This window comes from Rhinolophus hipposideros, assembly GCF_964194185.1.
Source record: "Rhinolophus hipposideros genome assembly, chromosome: 8".
In the NCBI taxonomy this organism is placed as follows: Eukaryota; Metazoa; Chordata; class Mammalia; order Chiroptera; family Rhinolophidae; genus Rhinolophus; species Rhinolophus hipposideros.
The window spans coordinates 85,682,995-85,702,368 of NC_138054.1; the positions used below are offsets into that span (position 1 = coordinate 85,682,995).

Here is a 19,374-nt window from a genome sequence, read left to right on the forward strand (position 1 = left end):
AGATATTTTGTAGTGTGATTTTGTGCCCATGACCTCTCTGGGCCTCACTTCCTCCATATTTAAAATGGGGCTAAGAATGTCTATCCTGCATTGATGTTGTGATGGTCAAATAAAATCATATTCGTAAAGTGATGGGTGATGGTTCGGCAAGGGTTGGTGGATTTTAGCAATAAAGAGAACCAGGCCCAGAGAAGGCAATGTCATGCCCAAAGTCACACAGGATGGATGTGTTCTTGATAATGACCTCACTGGGGTTCTGTGGGTGGGTCAGAAGGTCCAGGAATGCAGAGTTGTGAAGTTTTGTACATTTCTTCTGGGGAAATTATCAGAAGTTTTTATTAGATTCTCAAAGCGGCCATGATCCCCAAAAGTTAAAGAACCACTGTCCTAATTTACCCCCCTTCACTTCCTAGGTGGAGAAACTGAGTCCCAGAGAAGGCAAGGTCACATGGTAAGTTAGACACAGATTCCCAAGGGAATGGAACCCTCAAATGCAGGCCCCCCCTTCTTCAGGAAGCCCTGTGGGTGTCTAATACTAGGTATATGCTCCTTCGAAACAGTCCTGCTTACAGCTCTCCTAATTTTTCAAAATCCGTTCACATCTGGCCGCTGATGTGAACCTACCCCATAGACTCCTAGCTCCCGGAGGTTCTCAGGGTCAGCCACATTTTGGGGGAACTTGATCAGATATCCCATTTTTTTGAGAGGTGAAGCAGGTAGCCGTACCCTGTTCAATGAACACAGGCATTTACTGACTGCGTTGAGAGTGGGACAGGGGGTGGGAGCTGGTTCCAGCTTCAGTGACTGACCATGGTAAGCAAGCACTTCTGGGAAATCTGAGGAAGGCACTGGTTAGGAGTGGGTGGTGAGTATGAGGTGCTGTGGGACCCTGGGGGGGAGGAATCTCAGCAGGGTGCCCCCCCTCCCCTGCTGCCATCACCCTGCTCCCCCACCTCTCGCCTCTAGCCCTGTCATGTAGGACCAGCAGGCAGCGTCCTGACTCTCGGACAAGGCCCAGCACCTTCTTGTTTTGCTGTCGTACAGCTGCTACCGGAGTTTCTGATCCGATCTCTTCTCATTATTTCCTGTCACCTCGGAATGATGCCAGGGGCCCTCTCCAGGACACACAGAGCTGGTTCTCCTGTTTCCAAACCAGCCCGATTTCCCACCCTCAGCCCCCTCTTTATTTTAATCCACAAAGCTGCTTCTGCAAATAATAGCACACACCACCAGGTTTGATTAATTAACTACACAAAAATGATGGGGGAACCAGCGAAGGAGATAATTATGCAAAACAAAAGTGTCAGATTCACCCGCTTGTGCCTTCTTCCCCCTCCGCTCTCTGAGCACTTGGGAGGGGGGGTCCTGCCCTTTTCCCTGGAGCTACTTGGTGAGTAACAGGCCCCCAACAAGTCCTGCTCACAAAAGGTCGGGAGAGAGACAGGCAGGAGGTATGCTGGGGTGGGGGTGGTATGAGCAATGGGGGCAGAGTGGCCTCAAGGAGGACACACCGAGGGGAGGATGTTCTTGCCATTCCCCACTGTGCTTGCTGAAAGGAGCCCCCTCCCACCTGCTCTGATCCTGTCCATTTTCCCCTCTCCTTTCCATTCTGCTTCTCCCTGCCTTCTGCTGTCTTTCCTCTCCCTGGAATGGTGACTTTGAATGGGGTTTGAGGTGCAAGTAGGCAGAGCAGACATTTTGGCCAAATTCCTAGATCCACTCGTGCTAGTCTACCCTCCGAGATAGCGTTCTGGGGGCACGTAAGGTCCCCCCAACTCCCACACTAGGGGATCACAGGGCATTTGGGGCCTCACTTATTCCCTATTCTTCATTTTCCATGGGAGGGCGGGCCCAGCGTGGGGCTGGGGTTGTCTGCTCCTCCTGACCAGCGGCACCAGGGACCGTTTTGGTCACACCCTGTCATTCCCCACACGGGACCAGCCTCCAGCACCTGTTCACCCTGCCTGCGTGGTCAGAGGTCCTGAGAGGCCGTTCCCCCCTTTCCTTGGGGGCCCAGCCCAGGCGGGAGAGCCGCTCACCTCCTGCCTGCCTCGGCGTCACGGTAGTCCTCGATGGCCAGCCGCAGTTTGCGTCGGTGCAGGGAGCTGCACACACCCAGGCCCAGCTCCAGGTCCTCGTCACTCAGACTCAGCAGCACCTGCTCCCCAGGAAGGTGGGGACTGAGTACCCAGAACGGAGGTGTCGGGAGTGGGCGCCTAGGGCCGCGAGGACTGCTGCCGGGCGCAGGCGAGCCACAGGGGGGTCTGCTGGCTGGAGCTGCCTCTTCCCATCTCCCCGCCCGCCTTCCAGGCCGGCCGTCAGGACAGAGCACTTAGAGCATCTCTGCAGCCCACCTGGAGCTGGGGCCAGGGGCCCGGGCTGCAGGGGGTGAGCGCATCACCATTCTGGCCGACAGAGCCCTCTAGTCAAGTCCTGCCAGGTAAAGAAAGGCTAGTCCCAGTTTAACGAAGAGGAAGTTGAGGTTCAGAGGGCTATGTGCCGTACTGGGGAGACACGATGATTTACTGGGGACACTGGAGCCTGACACCAGGTCAGAAGGCTCCTAGACCATATCTCCTCCTCCCCTGAGGGGGGGAGTGGGGGTGGGGTGGGCAGGCCAGCTCTGCATTGGCAGAGCTCATGGGAGGGTGAGGGGGGCCTTCCCACCGGGGTGCTGGAGGCGCCCTACCTTCCCGCTCTTCACGTTCTCCGCACACGCCTTGACGTACATGGGCATGGCCATGACCACCTCCAGCCAGGCCTGCACGGCACCGGCCTTCCAGTGGGACATGGGGGTGGTCCTGACCAGCTCCACCTGCTGCAGCCGGTCCATCTGCTCCTCGCCCTCCGACAGGCTAAGGCTCTGCCTTGTGGGGCTGCACTGGCTGTCGGAGTCTGCAATACACAAGCGCACAGGGCCATGCTGGGGAGGGGACTGGGCAGGGAGTGGATGGGCTGCACCCCTGGGGGTACGGGAGGAGGGCAGGGATGTCGTCCCGCCCCCCACGCTTTCTTTTCAAAATCAAAATGGCTTTTGTTTCATTTTGCCACCCTTGCCCCGTTACAAAAGTAATCTATGGCCCCCACAATGAAAAGAATTTTATAAACTTAATCCGGAAAAGAATAAAAATAAAACAAAGTGAAAATCAATCTCCGATTCCACACACGCAAGAGACAGCAGCTGTTAGTATTAGCTAAGTATTCTTTGGGATACACAAATGCCCACACAAGAAGCACACACAGACCCACGCGCTACACCATGTGTTCCATTTTGTAATATGCTCTTCTCATGTACACTACGGAGGGCATCCTTCCCTCTCAGGAGGGACCCGTAGTATCTTTTGACTGCACTGGACTCCTCGAATGGATGTTCCGTAATTTATTTCCCTCGCCTCCTATTGATGGGCAAGGGTCGGTCCCCATTTTTCACTATTGCAAACAATGCAGCAGCAGTCATCTTTAGGCAGCTGGGTGATTTATTTTCTTAGGATAAATGAAGCCCCAGCTGCATTCCTTAACACACCGAAGCTGGTTTCTGGAGTGATCCTCACACACACAAAAGTCTATCCACCAGCATTTCCCAACCCTGTTCTTCAATCCGTGGTTGGCTGCATTAGCACCTGATAAAAATGCCATGTTCAGGTTGCACAGACTCGATCGAGGGGGGAAAAGAATCTCTTTGTCTAGAGCAGGGTTAAATAAAAACCCGACAGACAAACTGAATATCATGAGAAATGACAAGTATTAAAAAAAAGTAAGCCTGATTAGAAAGGACCTTCCCAATACTGTGTATTGTAAATCATAATGATGGGGAGAAAATCCTTATCTGTCAAATCCGGCACACAGTTAAAACATGCGTATTAAGTACACACAGGTGTTAACAGTTACTGAGTGGAAGAACGAGGTTATCTCCCTCTTGCTATATGCCTTTGCGTATTATCAAAGTTCTCTAATAAACATGCATACGTTTATAGTAAAAATTGGAAAAATTACAAAGTAGGAAGCAGTATAAATGATCATTGATGGGAGTTTATCTGAGCAAATGATGTGCCACTCATATGTTGGAATATATACGGTTAAGGAATTTGTCACAGAATATTGTTGACATGAGAAAATGGTCAAAAAAAAAAAAAAGAAAAGAAAATGGTCACTATCTATTGCCAAGTGAAAAAGCATAGTACAGGACAGCAGGTACAATGCAATCCCAATCATCTTTAAAAATATATATATATATATAATATTATATACTATATATAATTGTAATTGTGTATACATATGTATGTGTATACGTTTGTATGTATACATATATATACATTTATGTATATAAAATACTAGATGGATAAATGTTAAAAGTCTTTACACTGGAAAGGGGTGAGGAGTAATTGTGAGTGAATATGTGTATGTGTGTGTGTGTGTGTGTGTGTGTACGTGACTGTATATGTGTGAGTGTTTGAGAGTATTCGTGTCTGCATACTTTTTTATTTCCCAAGTTTTCCGCAGGGGCTATATTACTTTTGAAATTGAAAAAGAAAAAAAAAACCCACAGCCTGGAAATCTTACTTTTTAAGTTACAAAGCCCCTCCCCCATTCCTCTACCTCCCTCCAATTAAATTCCTTGAACGACTTTTTGGAAAAAGGTAGCATCAACTTGGTGACCACACACTTCTCCCTCATCCCAGCTCTGCCAAAACCTCCCTCCCCAATGCCCGGGGCCTCTAACTGCCCAGCCAAGAGTCCTTTGGAGCCCACAGCCACCTGGCCTGGAAGATGCCACCCATTGTCCAGCAAGGTGCTGGGCAGAGTGACCTAACTCTGGATGCGTAGGCATGATGCCTTGTGCCTCAGTTTCTACCTCTGCAAAGCTGTCATGATGCTGCTCCCTGCCTCCTCGCCTGAGTTGCTCTGGGGACTCCATCACATTGGGTGTCACTGAGTGACAGTGGGTGACAGATGGGGCTTGTGTATGGTAGGACAGGTAGGGGTTGAGTGGTTACCAGAACATTGTTATATTTCCCTTCTTAGGTGGACAAGTGGGGACGTGGCAGATGGGCACAGAACCCTGTGTAAGCACCAGTTTTTGCACACGTGTTGCCTTGGTGACAGGAATGTAGAAATAGCAGTTGCCTCTGCAGCCCCATGTGGAGGCTCCAAGTTCTTCCGGTGAGAACTACCTGGCTAAGGGGGCACAGGCCCAGCCTAGGTGTCCCCTCCTGCTGGTTTTGGGCTCCCAAGGACAGACCTCGCTTGCAGGGAAGTCTTTCGGATCGGGTCCTTCAGGTGTTGGCCACTGGCACACAAACAGGGTATTCTCCTTGGGTTGGAGAGAGCTGAAAGCCTCGGTCTGGTTCCTGTAGCTGAATCCTATTTCTGTGACATGCTTCTGGGAAGATAAGAGATGATGTGTGGCTAAATCTGGTCACCCAAAATTCCAAGACACAGCCCTTGCTGTCCATTTGGACCAGGCCTATGGGAAGAGAATAGGGTTTGTTGCTGAACAGACCTTGGTTTTGGGCAAATTTCTTTAGTGGTTGAAGCCTCAGTTTTCCCATCTATAAAATGGGCATAATAATATCTACCACCTAGGTTTATATGACTATTATAAATTCTGAATATGAAGCCATAGTAGGCACTCGGTTGAGGATGGCTATTATTGGTAATAAAGGATGCCCCCTCTGAGGCTTAGTTACTCTGGGCTACACCTAGGATTTACCTGTAGTTGCCTCAATCCCACGGCCTTTCTGGGGTGAAATGTGCCTTGAGTTTAGCTCAGGTGCTTAGAAGGAGAGAACCCAGTCCCACTTGTTGTCAAGCCCACGTGGGTAGAAATTCATTTTCCTAGCTCTCGACTCCAGCCTGGTCCAGGTAGGATGGGCAGGGCTATCTGTGAGGTGAGGGGTGAATGTGTGTATTCTGTGACAAGGTGGGTGGTGGGGGTGTGTTTGCAGTGCTTGGCTATGTCTCCCCAAGTAAGGGAAATGAAGGAGCATGGGAAGGGGAAAGATAGGAGAAGATGAGCAGCAGGAGTCAGAGAGAGAGAGAGAAAGATACAGGGAGATGGAGTGGGGGAGGGAGAGGGAGAGGGAGAAAAGGAGAACGCTAGAGAGGAAGGAAGAAAGACTAAAAGAGCAAGGCTTCAGGAGAGAAACAGTGCCACAGAAACAACAAACACAAAAAGCTGGGCTGGCTCGGGGGCTCAGGTGGTTTGGTGCCAAGGTCACTGGTTTGGAGTGGGGCGGGGGGAAGGGAGGGAGAAGAAGGGGAAAAACAATAAACAGGAAGAAGGAGTGAGTGGAGGGTAGAGAGGGAATGACAGACAAGTGGACAGATAAAAAAAAAAAAGCAAACTTCCTGTGTGAGTGAGTGTGTGTTTTCCTGAGCGTGATGTGTTTTTGTGAGTGTGTGCAGTTATTCTGTGGCTAACAGGCCTCAGGGCTGTGAGGGGGAGCTGGCTTTTCAATTCAGTTTATTTATGGACTCCAGGCTCGAGGAATGCCAGAGGCCAAGCTGAGTTCATATGAGCAAACCACACATTTTGGTTTCTGAGAAAAGACAGCTAGCTCTTCACCACCCCCAGCTCCTTCACCCACTGCCCAGGACTGAACTCTAAGGAGATCATGCAGCTGAAGGACTGAGGAGGGGGCAGACTTTGGGGTCATAAACCATTAATTAAAGGCAATTTCCCAAATGCAGGCACAATGGTGCCAGATTTTATGTCCCGAATTTCATCAATCCTGCTTTTATTTCCCCTCTGTCTCAGCCCTGAGAGTGGAAATGATGCATGTTTATAGGCAGGCAGCTCAGTGAGGGATTCAGAGTTCAAGGGACCAGCTGGGCCCTGGCAGAGTCTGAGGGGCCACCTAAAGGCAGACACTCTGGATCCTTCTGAACACCGGGAGGACTGGGGAGAGTTTGGAAAGAGAGGTTCTGTATTCTGCCCCCCAACACACACATGCCTGTGCCACAGAATGTTAGTAGTTAATTAGTGAGGTTTCTCCAAATTGGGCTTATAGTGGCAATTCTGTTAGCCTGGAACAGGGGTTGGCAAGCTATGGCCCGTGGGCCAAATTCAGCCCTCTACCTGCTTTTCTAAATAAAATGTTATCGAAACACAGCCTCGTCCATTTGTTTACACATGGCCTAAGGCTGTTTTCCTGCTACTGTGACAGAGCTGAGTAGTTGTGACAGATTGATGTAAAATCCTAAAATATTTACTATTTGGCCTGTTCCAGAAAATTATTTTCAGAAACATTGAGATTCTGAGGTTGACATTGGAATGATCTGGGTTTGCTGCTTACTAGCCCGATGAGCTTAGGGAAATGTTTTACACGTTCTCGGCCTCACTATCCCCATCTGTGAAATGGGATGATAATGACGTCTAATCTCACAGGTCTGTGTGAGGACTAAATGAGTGATGTCTGAGGTATACGAAGTGCTCAGCTGGGTGTCTGGCATACAGTGGGGTACTCAATGACTGAGGGGGCTCCTGGCCTCTGCAGGCTCTGTCACTTACAGTAGAGATTTGCTCTGTCCAGAATGGTAGCTACCAGCCACGTGTGGCTATTTTGAGCACTGGTAGTGTGGCTAGTCCACATTCAGAAGTGCTGACAGTATAAAATACGCACTGGATTTTGAAGACTTTGTACAAAAATAATGTAAACCATCTTATTAATAATTTTTATATCAATCACATATTGACATGATCATATTTGGGGTCTACTGGATTAAATAAAATATATTATTAACATTCCTTCCACCTATTTCTTTTTACTTTTGAATGTGGCCACTAGAAAAATCTAAAATTACATAATGTGGCCTGCCTTCAAGTTTGGACAGAGTTGGTCTGGTTGGAAAAGTTTTGTTTGTTTGGTTGTTCTCTCATTTCATTCCCCACCCCTCCTCAGTGGGTTTGGAGGTTAGGCACCCCGATTCTCTGGTTTTGGTTCAGTAGTTCTCGAAGCGTGGTCCCTGAGCCAGTAGCATCAATAGCACCTGGGAACTTGTTAGAAATGAGAATTCTAGGAACCCACCCCAGATCTCCTGAAACAGAAATTCTTGGGGTTGGGCCCAGCAATCTGTGTTTTAACATGCCACCCCGCATCAGGTGATTCTGACGCACGCTCAAGTTCTAGAACCACTCTTTAATGATTACCCTTGACATCTTACCAGGCATATGATTATAACAAAACAGCATCAATCGATATCTTAATACTGTCTCCTAAATAGTAAGATTATTTAAAACATGTGAATTCTGATCACCCTTTCTGACTTACACCCAGTATTTTAATTCTGTCTTTTTAAAAAAGCCCAACAATTTAGACATTGTCATCATGATCATTTTATACTGATAATATTTGCTTAAAATAATTTACCTACATGTTTACCAATTTTGTTGTCCCTCATTTCTTCTTGGGTCTTAGACCTTACATCTAGGATAATTTTTCTTATTCCTGAAGAACATGATTTAGGAGGTCCTCTGATTAAGAGTATTTTGGGGGTAACCTCTTACAATTTTTGTTTATCTGAAAGAAAGTCTGTATTTCGCCTTTGTTTCTCAAAGAGCTTTGCTGGGTACATGGTTTTAGTTTGACAGTTATTTATTTTTTTTAGCGCTTTGAAGACATTGCTCTCCTGTCTTCTGTCTTTCTTTTTGCTAAAGAGAAACCAACTATCAGTCTAGTTGTTCTTCTGATAGCTGCTTTTAAGGTTTTCTCTTTGTCTTTGGTGTTCTGCAGTTTCATTATGATGTGGCTAGCTGTGTGTTTCTTTTTATTTATTCTGGTTGATGTAAGTTGTGCTTCCTGTATCTGTGGATTCACTTTTTGGAATATTCTCCACCATTATCTCTTAAAACACGCTCTCTTCTTCATTCTCTATTTGCTTCCTTTTGGGATTGTGGCTGGTGCAACTGAGCAACTGAGTTTTAAATTTTACTTAATTTTAATTGATTCAAATATAAGTTGACATCGCCGTATGTGGATAGTGACTATTGTGATGGACCAGAAAGCTCTAATTTCTCCTTCATAGTTTCATCAACTTACCTCTCTGCATGGCGTTCTTGCTAATTTTCTTAGACCTATTTTCCATTTTAAAAATTCTCTCTTCAGCTATTTAGTCTGCTGTTTAACCCATCCTTTGATTTCTTTTAAAGCTACCAATTATATATATTTCTAAAAGTTCTATTTGGTTCTTTTTTCAAGTTTGCCTGGTCTTTTTAGATAGTCTCTTTTTATTTTCTTATATTTATGATTTCATTGTAAGTTTCCTTAAATATTGCATATATGTCATTTTGCATTTGGTATTGATAATTACTATATTTGAAAGGCCTTGGAGACTCTAAATTGGCTATTAATTTCTACTGACTCTCATAGATACTAAACTCATATTTTATCTTATGGGACTCTCTAGGATCTAAATAGCAGATGCTTTTCTCCAGAGAGGATTCATATGGACTCTGCTGGGGAGGGGAGAGGTAGGAAGTGGAAATAACACCTGGGAGCAGAGACCACTTTATGTCCCTTAGAGAGGCCCTAGGAGAATGAGCGGGTCTCAAGTTCTATTCCTTCACTTTGTCACACTCCAAGGTTCACTCCCATTAACAGTTTGATGTCAGCGTCTGTCCCCAGGACAGACCCCCGTTTTTACATTTGGTTATCACTCACTGCTCCTATTGTGGTGTTAGCTCACAGCTTTTTGTTTTTGGATAGGTGTGACGGGGGTTTCCCCTACTTTTGGTGAGGCCAGCAATGCACTAAAAGACAAGTTTTATTCTAGGTTTAGTGGTTTTGTAGAGGAAGGCCCTTCAGCCTGTCTCCCTCCACACTGCGGCAAGTGGACGTCCTTCCTGCTATGTGCTCTGTCCACCCAGCACTCCTCGTGTTCTGCTGTCACTGCTGGTGTATGGCTCTGTCCATCTGCCCTGCCACAAAGGGAGTCCCTGGCTTAGCGGTCAAGTCTATCCATCTCTTTATTAACCAGGCCTCGTACATGGTAATGCTCGATGCTATTTGATGGTAAAAGCCCAAGTTATGGGAAAAGGATGGATACTACCCTTTTGTTTGAAGTTTGAATCTGCCCAAATGCGTCTTCTGCTCAACATCCTTCCCTGGCTTCCTGGATAAAACCCAAGTTCCTTACATGACAAGGCTCTGTGTGACTTTGCCAGCTTTCCTCAGTACCCCCCCTTCCGTCGGACCCTAGGCTTCTTGGACTTTCTAATACTCCTGCCTTTCACCACCATCTCCAATCTGCGGTACCTGTAGCTCTTTCTGCCCGAAAGGTGGCCTGCTGCTGTCTTCTCTGCTTGGTGAACTCCTACGAAGCCTTCAGGGCTCGGTTTAAATGTTGCCTCTTCCAGGGAACCCTCCTCTGGTCTTCTAGTGTAGACCAGTCACCTCCCTGCGACATACGCACATACACGCCCACTAGTCCACACTCACACGCTCACACATGCTCTTATCAAGCCAGGTACATGCCTGCACCGCACTTCTCATGGCTGAAGTTAAGGGTTGTGTACTTATTTCATTCGTGTCTGTGCGTCCCACTAGACTGGAAACTCCACGAGGACAGGAACTGGGCCTGCTTTTGCTATCTAGGTATCTCGGGTACATAGCTAGGCTTAAACCAGTGCTGTGCTGGTAGATGTTTAAGAACCGCGTCTCGTATTTGAAACACCTGCTTTGGCTTGTGGTGTTTGTTTTGCCGTCTCTGGGTGTAAATTCACCCACCATGGCCGAGTGCAGTTACCAACATGAAGCCATTGGACATGGACGTGGGAATCAGTTTGCGTGCCTGGATGAGCCAGCTCCAGCCCATTGCTGCCTGGAACAGAAGGAGCTCTGTGAATTTTGGTCAAAAGAAGGCAGACAGGAAGGGAGGTAAGGAGGAGGGGGGAGGCCTCCCTCTCCAGGCTCATCTTCTGCCAACCCTACCTCCTTTCATCCACATCAAGCTGCTTGTGCTTTCCTCCAATGCACCATGTGGTCTTATGTCTATTTCTCTATGGAGGGTCCCTCGACCTTGGCAGTACTGAATGGCATTTGGGCTGGATCAGTCTGTCATGGGGACCGTCCCGTGCACTGCCTGGGCTCTGCCTACTAGATGCCAGTGAGCACACAGTGTGGTTGCTCCCAGCACCCCATTCTTCCGCCCTGAGCCCCTCTGTTGTCAGACCAGCCCTGACTGGGCAGCCAACTAGGGTCAAAACTCTCTGCCCTTGGCCAGTGGCAGGGGAGCCCCCATCAGCACTTTTCAAGCCGAAAGCCAAATTCTTATCTTTTTAAACAGTTCATTGTAATGTGGAAAAGTGCCATTTTGTGGCCTGATAGAGGCAGCTGCATTGGATAGAGACACTTTGCTTGAGCTCAGCCACAATTCTTATGAAATATGTGCAAAAGACGGGCCTTGGAGTACGGGCCCACGGGATGAGACAACAGAGATTTAAACAGCATCAAGTCATTAGCCGTATAGTTGCTGGGGTGACAGTGGGACCCCTGGTGGGCCCCACCACCGACATATAGGACCCCTGACTCCAGGGCCAAGCAGGCCCTTTGGAGGCCCTGAGCTGGAAAGCTGGTGGGTTCAGAAATGAGTGGTCCCCCTAATGTGGTCCCCCTAATGTCCAGCTGTCCAGGAGAGAAGGGCAGGAGGGCCTCTGAGATGGGCACCCATGGCCAGCCAGGCCCCGTGGGACTCTGATCAGGGGGAAACACAAGGGCTGATGGACCCACAGAGAGAATTCAGGCTGGACGTGGCAGAGCTGGTGGCATAGGCACCAATGGGGGCAAGGAATGTTTTCCCCCTAAAAGACACTACATTAAAAATAATTAGTAGCCCATCTTAAAGAATTGGGGTGGCTGACATGACATTTGGGGTTTCTCTTGAAAAATCAGGCACTCTGGAGCCCAGCAGGGGCTGTTTCCTTTAGACGGGGGGTGAGTGCCATCCCACCTCTCTGCGGCCACTGTGCACCCACTTCACTGACTCTCCTGAGGCCTCTGGGTTTGAGGCGTACTGTGTTTCCCCGAAAATCAGACCTAGCCGGACAATCAGCTCTAACGTGTCTTTTGGAGCAAAAATTAATATAAGACACGGTCTTATTTTACTATAAGACCAGGTATAATATAATATAATAATATAATATAATATAATATAATATAATATAATATACATAATTAATATAATATAATTAATATAATATAATATAAAATATAAGACCGTGTCTTATATTAATTTTGCTCTGAAAGATGCATTAGAGCTGATGATCCAGCTAAGTCTGATTTTCGGGAAAACACGGTAATGGGAGATAAGTGCCAGCACAGGGCTGGCTCACGAGAGCGCTCACAGAGGAGGGTCCTTGTCATCGTCACCCACACACTCTTTGCAGTGGGGCCGTTAAACCTGATCTGAAACAGCAGCTAATGAGTCATTCCAGCTCGCATTCCGGTCCTTCCTGTCCTGACAGCTAAAGCTTGCCTGGGGCTCTACGATTCGTGGGTGAGAGCGCACTGCAGCCTCCCCTGTGAGGTGGACATGAGGGTCCCAGAGGCCTATTTTACAGATGGGAAAGTGAGGCTGAAACGCCCAGCAGTTGTGTACACAGGGCACAGCCGGGCCCCGGGGCCTGTGCGTTATCTGGCTGGCCCACGCGTCCTCTCACTTCTATCCATCATTATTTCACCTTTGCAACAGCCCTGAGAGATAGGTGGTTTTGTCTCTGTTACAGAGGGGCAAACTGAGGCGCTAAGGGACTAAGTGACTGGTGCAGGGCGATACAGCTAAGTGATCAAACCCAAAGATCTGGTTCCAAAGCCTGGGTCTTTCCTTGATATCCCTCCCTGTATTGCTCGGTTTTCTTAATCAGTTCTGCTGGTTTCAGGTTGTCACTAAAATGAGTTTGTGTTTCTCGCACATACATGAAGAGACAGGGAATTTGGGGATGGTTTACACACCTGAGCGGCAGTTGGTTTGTAGGCAGCTCTCTCATTCCCCTCTGCCTTGCAGACAGCCTCCCTCCCCCCCACCGTTCACCAGAGCTCTGGTCCCTGCAGTGACAGCTGTCAAAGGGGGTCTTCTTCCTCCCTAGCCCATGTGCCCCCGCCCACAGATTCCATGTCACCCCCAGAGACGTTGGCCTCCTAACAAGGAAGGAAGCTGGCACTGTGCAGGCCCGGAGCCAATTTGGATGTGACTTTGATATCACTGGCCTGTCCCAGGGAAGCAATTAGGCAGCTCAGAGCTGGCGGAGTGACAGAGAAGGTGGAGCCAGGTGTCCTATCGGGATGGAGTGCCCATTCCGCTCCTCACCCCAGGGTCCTGTGGCAATGTGCATGGCTCCTCTGTCTACACCTGGGACCTGGGACAGCAGCAAAATGAGTACCTGGGGACTGGCATTTCTCAGCCAATCTGCTAAGACCCTTCTGCCTTCAGCAAATGATACACACCGACTCAGGCTCTTTCTGAGCAAAGGGGGGTGCTCACATAGAGGGCTAGAGTCCACCTGGCCTTGAACCCAGCTCACCTGACTTCTTAAGGAACGCAGGAATCCCACACGAGCCACAGGGACTTTCTGTGGCTAAACAATATCAGAAATGTGGAGTGCTTAGAGATCTCCAAAAATCCACTGACTTAGAACCTCCAAGCACAGAATAAAGCAGGCTGAAGAAGTCACCGATCCTAATATTTCCCAGAGGGTGCTCCATGAAACTAGATAAAAGGGCATGCCTCTGTGGTCAATCAAGTTTGGGAAAAAAGTGAAATATTTTTCTTCACTGTAGAACTTGTCAGAGACTTGAAAAGCTAATGGGTTGTGTCCATCTCTAAGGGTTGGAGACACTATGCATTGTTTCCAAAACTTACTGACCCAAGGATTTTTCTTTTTCCAGCTGAATCTTGTGGTCTGTGGCAGCTCAGAGCACTGGCCTGGGAGTCAGGACCCCTGGGTTCCAGAACCGGCTCAGCCACTGCTTGGCTGTGGGCAAGTCCCTCCTGCAATATGAGGGGAATGGGTGAGAGGCCACTGAGAGCCCTCTCGGCTCTGAAACTCTTTCTTCCTCTGATCCTATACGTGGGATGGCCCTGGCAGCTTGGGCGAGCTGCTGAACTTACCCAGGCCTCAGTCTTCCCATCTGTACAAAGGGCCCTGTTCTGCCCATCTCACAGGGCTGGTGTGAGGCTGAAATTAGATCATTGCCATCATGTCACAATCAGTCTCATCATCATCATGATGATCATGGCTAACATTTAGTGCTGCCTGAGCTAAGCCTTTTAGGTGTAGTAACTCATTCATCCTTGCAGCCACCCTCTGAGAATATCTTATTGTCCCTAGTGAGGAAACTGAGGCACAGCCAGGTTAAGTAACTTGCCTAAGGTTACCAGGTTGCAAATGTCAGGACTGAGAGTTGAACACAGAGAGATTGTGCAGAATCTACTCTCTTAACCTTGACCCTCGTCTGTCTGCAAAAGGGTGCTGTGTAGACTGTAAAGAGCTGTGCCCTGGGAGGGGCCTTGTTCAACAGAGTCACACTATGGTTCATCCAGGGGACATGCATGGCCTCTTGAAGGGTCTCTGGCCCTGGACTTGCAGGTTTTCAGAAGTTGGGGGACCCATGAGCAGCCTCCACTTCCCTGTTCTGCCAGGGTTGAGGAGAGAGAGGCCCTGAACTACCTCTCTCTGATGGGCAGAAGGGGTGTGTGGAGAAGTTGGAGGGATCCCATGGAGGGTGACTTCTCTACAAGGTGTCGGGGGTGGGGCAGGAGGAGGCCTGAGGCAGCCCCTGCCTCCTCTTGTGCTGGAGGCCCTTGAGGGGAGCTCGGAGATGACCTAACTCATCGATGGCATACTGCCTTGGCATTGCAGACCCTTTGTTCAAATGAAATCCTATCTATCACATAAATAAAAGCTTTGGGCTGAAGGGCAGCGATTGTGACGGGGGAGCTGGCTTAGGACACCAAGGACGTGTAAGACTCCACAGGCCACAGGAGGGTTAACCAGTGCCCTGGTCTGTGTTAGGGAAAGCCTGAGGCCCAGAGAGGGAGACCAACTTGCCCATGGTCACACAGTGTGTCCTTGGCCAAGCTGGGCACCAGAAGTCCAGAGCCAGGCTCAGAGATCCTGACTGCCCCGGGCTGAGGACAATGGCGTCTGGGGTGGAGAAGGCTGGGCCTCCTCAGGAGACGGAGAACTGGGTCTGGGCAGAGCCCGGCTGGGCCCCTCAGCAGCAGCTCCACTCCAGACTGCTCCCCAGATCACAACTTCGGAAGCCTTGCTTCCAAGTTAGAGCTCATCATCCAGTGTCCATGGGCCACTGTTGGCCCCAGGCCAAGGCCAGCAGGCCCCCAAATGCTCGGTGGAGATCTCAGGCAGGCACAGGTCAGGTGAAGTCTGAGCTGGTGGACGTCATACTTAGAACTTGGACTTTACCCAGTTTGACTCCTGCCCCCGCCATTTCCTGGCTGTGTGCCTCTAGGAAAATTGGGGAACCTCTCTGTGACTCTAATAGAGGTACTGCTGCAGGCTTCTGGGGCTGCCCAGGGGGCAGCAGATACTCACATCGTGCCAGTCCCCTTTGCTCTGCTCAGGGGGGCCCAGTAAGACCCCTGGCCACCAACTGCCTTGGGGGCAGCCTGGGGTTTTGCTTAAGGGTGGTTCCTCCCTCAGTGAGGGACCCTAGAGCTGCCCCAGAAAGGTGGCCTCAACCTTCTTCATGAAGGCTCCTTGGGAAGCTTCCTGACGGCATGTCTGTGCTAAAACCTGTGGGCAGGATGCCAGGCTCGGCCCTGTGGAAACTTCTAATTGAGCCCACGTGGGGAGCTTGTTTAGTACACACAGCTCCCAAGGCCTCACCTCCAGATCTTCTGATTCCTGGGAATCTGTAGCATTAAAACTTAAGGCTTGGTCAGGTTTGACAACTACTGAGCTATATGTGGTTCTCAAATCCCTTTCATTTTCTTTCCCTCTGGCCTCCTTTTTTCCCCTCTCTATCATGGAACCCTTCAAATGGACTCTTGCATGAAGATGCAGTGTGCAATGGATAAGAGAGGAGCTTCTGGCTGAAGGTGAGACTGCAGCCCAGCCTATTAGTTCTTTCACCAATTACAGGAACCTCTTAAGGGACCTCTGAGAGACCCCATGGAACAGTTTGCAAACTCCTGCTTATTCTAATTTTTTTTTCTCTTTGGGGTGGAGAAACCGAGCCCCAAAGAGCTATCCTGCACAGGGCTTGGCTAGTGAGGCTTTCTCAAGTTCTCTGAAGCTTCCTCTTGATCAGTTGTCCCTGGGAGAGAACTTGGGGGCCTGTGGCTGATCAGAGACTGTGTGACAGTTACTGAGAACGGCGACTCAGGAGCCAGACTGCTGGAGCGAAATCCAAGTTCTGCCTTTTCCGAGCTGTGTGACTTTGGGCAAGAACTTCACCTCTCTGTGCCTCGGTTTGTTCATCTATAAATGGGGACGATAACAGTATTTATCTTGGAGGGTTGTTGGAAGGATTATATGAGTGAATATCTGCAGAGTTTAATGCACGCCTGGCTGTTAGACCAGGCCGGCTCTGGGCTCTGACACGTCTCTTTATCAATGTGCCACCCCAGGGTGACTCTTGGGACTTCTGTCTCAATAACCCACTCTTGGGCAGCCTAATTGCTTCTCGGTCTAAATTTGCCTCTGCTACCCACTGCACAGAGTATGTTTCTACTGGACTTACAAAGACAGTATGCTGTCAGGGCTCGTGGGTTCTAGGTGCAAATGCCTCAAACCCTCCCTGTTCTAAGGCAGACAAGCCTCGTTTTCTCCCAAAGCAACAATGGAACTTTAATTGGACTCTGAGGAACATTGCACAGCTGGAGGGATATCAGGTTCTAACAGCCCAAGGCCCTGATTTTCTCCCTGGGAAGAAATTTGATCCATTCACTTTTGGGCTAAAGATGTGTGTCAAGCTGCTTACACACTTTTTCCCTCCCTCTGGTTGAACTTAAATCCACTCAAATAATAGGGAACACAAACTGTGCGGCCAGTCCTTTCCAGGTTCCAAAACACATTCAGCTTTCATGTCTGAGCCTACGAGGAGGGGGTGGGGTGGGGAGGGTTATTATACCCATTTCAAAGATGAAGACACTGAGGCTCATAGGATAAACAACTTGCTTAAAATCGGATGCAGGGCCAGAGCTGGAGCTATCATCCAGGCATGGCCTGGCTCTACACAGGCTACAAGGTCCAGATGGAACACAACATGCAATTTTATAGTTTCTGTTATTTTGGTGCAATTCACTGCTGCTTACCGCTAACCCATTAAGAAAGCAATCAGAGATTTCTGAAACCTGCAACTCAGATACACAAACAAGCGGTCAGCCCGTGTTTTCCAGGGACTCTAATTCAGAAGCATGGCTGCTGCACACAGCCTGGCTATGTCACAAGCCTCCCCTGGGGACGTGCTAAGGGATCGAAGTCCTGCCACTTTTGGGAGGAATATATCAAGGTTTTCAGTTGCTGGTATTCTTTTTTCTAAAGATCAGTCCCCTTGGGATCATCTTCACATGGGTTCGGTTTGTTGGGGTGGGTGGCACAGCCCTGCAGAGCACAGGGGTGCATATTTTTTTCAGTAACTGGGCTGTAAGACACCAGGCAGTGATAGTTCAGGTTTCAATTATCCATACACCAGCTGCCAACAAGTTGTATACCCTCAATTTGCCTGTATAGTGACACTTCATTGGTGATGTGCTGTGACTTTGATATTTAAACCACTTCTAACATACAGTCAAAATCAAGCTCCTACGTTAAGTTTCTTTCATTATATAAAATCATGAACCTATCCTTCTATCAGATCAAGTTAATTGTAGGTATTCCCTCTTGATTCTTTATTACCACCAGGTTCTTTTTCCACTGGGAAGTGGGAACAGGTGGGAGGGAGGGGGCCAGGGCATGCTTTGTCCCACCCAGGGGGGTGTGAGTTGAAAAAGCGTAAGAGCCATTTGTTCTGAGCAGATGGGCTACGGGTGCGATGTTAAGGGCTGTTTTGTGAAAATGCAGGTTTTTGGTGCGAGGGCTCATAAATATTTTTAAAGTCCTATTGTCAAAGGGCTGATGATCCCGTAGGTGGCAGCCCCACAACACCTGGGTTCTCTGGAGCCCAGGTGAGTGAAGCACACAGCAACTGCCCAACAGTTGGGGCGCCTGTGAGGGGCTGCTCCTGGGTCCTGGGCTCATCCTGGGGCACTTGGTGTTGGGGGTGGAGCTTCCTGTTAAGCAAGGGAGGGATGGGTTTTACGGGGAGCAGGTGGAGGCAATCTTGTGCTGGAAATGAGAGCTCGGCACAGCAGCCTGTTTTCTGCTCTGCCCGCCCCACCAGCTCCTCTCTGGGGCGGGTTTTCTGGGCCTGGGGGTACAAGGCTGACTGGAATAGACTCCGTCACAAAAGCAAGGAAGTGCTAGGCTGTGCCAGAGATTACTGGTGGGTGACGGACCAGTGGGGTGACATTCAAAGCAGACCCAGCAGAAGCACATATGATGTCCACCTGTGGTCCGAGCCCCACGCTGCCCAGGTGCTGCAGTGATTCAGGGCACTGCAGATGCCCTGGGTTTGGAGCCCAGCTGTATTGTTTCCTAGGATCCTCAACTGACCCAGGACGCTTTACTTAACCTCAGTTTTCTCGATAACGTAGGCTGTTGGAAGGTTAACGGAGTTAATACATGTAAAGTGCGCAACACGGACCCTGGCCCATGGTAAGTGCTTAATAAATGTTAATTATTATTATTATTACTATTATTAGGTTACACCTGGTGGAGCCTGCCAGCACGGATGGGAGAGCCCACAGAAGGGCCGCCGAGGACAGCCACACAGGTTGTGTACTGTACAACTCAGGGCGCCCACACAATAGTGTCTTATGGAGTAAAGCAGTATACAACCCAGGCCGCTGTACACTGGCTCTGGAAGCCCTGGGCAGCCCTTTTTGTTCCTCACAGGCACTACTTGAAGTTGGACCATTAGGGGCAAGGTCTAAGAAATTAACAAAGGAGGTAGTGTGACTTTTGAGTCGAGCTACAAAGATTGGAATAAGGTATGGCTGGGCCCTTGAGAAGGTCACAATTGTAGGAGTGACAGCTTGGATTTTGGCCAAGTCACTCCTCTCTGGGCCCAAGTTTTCCTCATCTGTCCCGTGTGGAAGGTTGGGTTAGTTTGGAGACGGCAGATAGGCTTTCTCCTTGCATGCCAACTCCGACTGACCGGTAGTGTCTTCCTGAGGCTTTGTCAAGTCTAGAAATCAGAGGCCACTTTGGCCAGGCAGGAAGGACTTTTTCATTGATTTGTGATGTTTGCATGAGGCCAGGGAGAGGGGCCCAGAGGCATGTTTGGGCCACTTGCCCTCTTCAGATTAGCCCTGTGG

The 19,374-nt window shown here is 49.1% G+C and overlaps 1 protein-coding gene across 4 annotated transcripts in view; it reads right to left on the reverse strand.

Moving 5' to 3' along the window:
* The window catches only part of KAZN (kazrin, periplakin interacting protein), a 1,004,356-nt gene that overhangs the window by 19,844 nt on the left and 965,138 nt on the right, over nt 1–19,374 (reverse strand). For all 4 annotated transcript variants that reach the window (XM_081056296.1, XM_081056299.1, XM_081056298.1 and 1 more), the window contains 2 exons: nt 2,690–2,895; nt 2,040–2,158 (listed from right to left, as the gene is read on the reverse strand). In XM_081056296.1, coding sequence (XP_080912422.1) covers nt 2,040–2,158; nt 2,690–2,895 — 325 coding nt within the window. The remainder of the gene's footprint in view (nt 1–2,039; nt 2,159–2,689; nt 2,896–19,374) is intronic.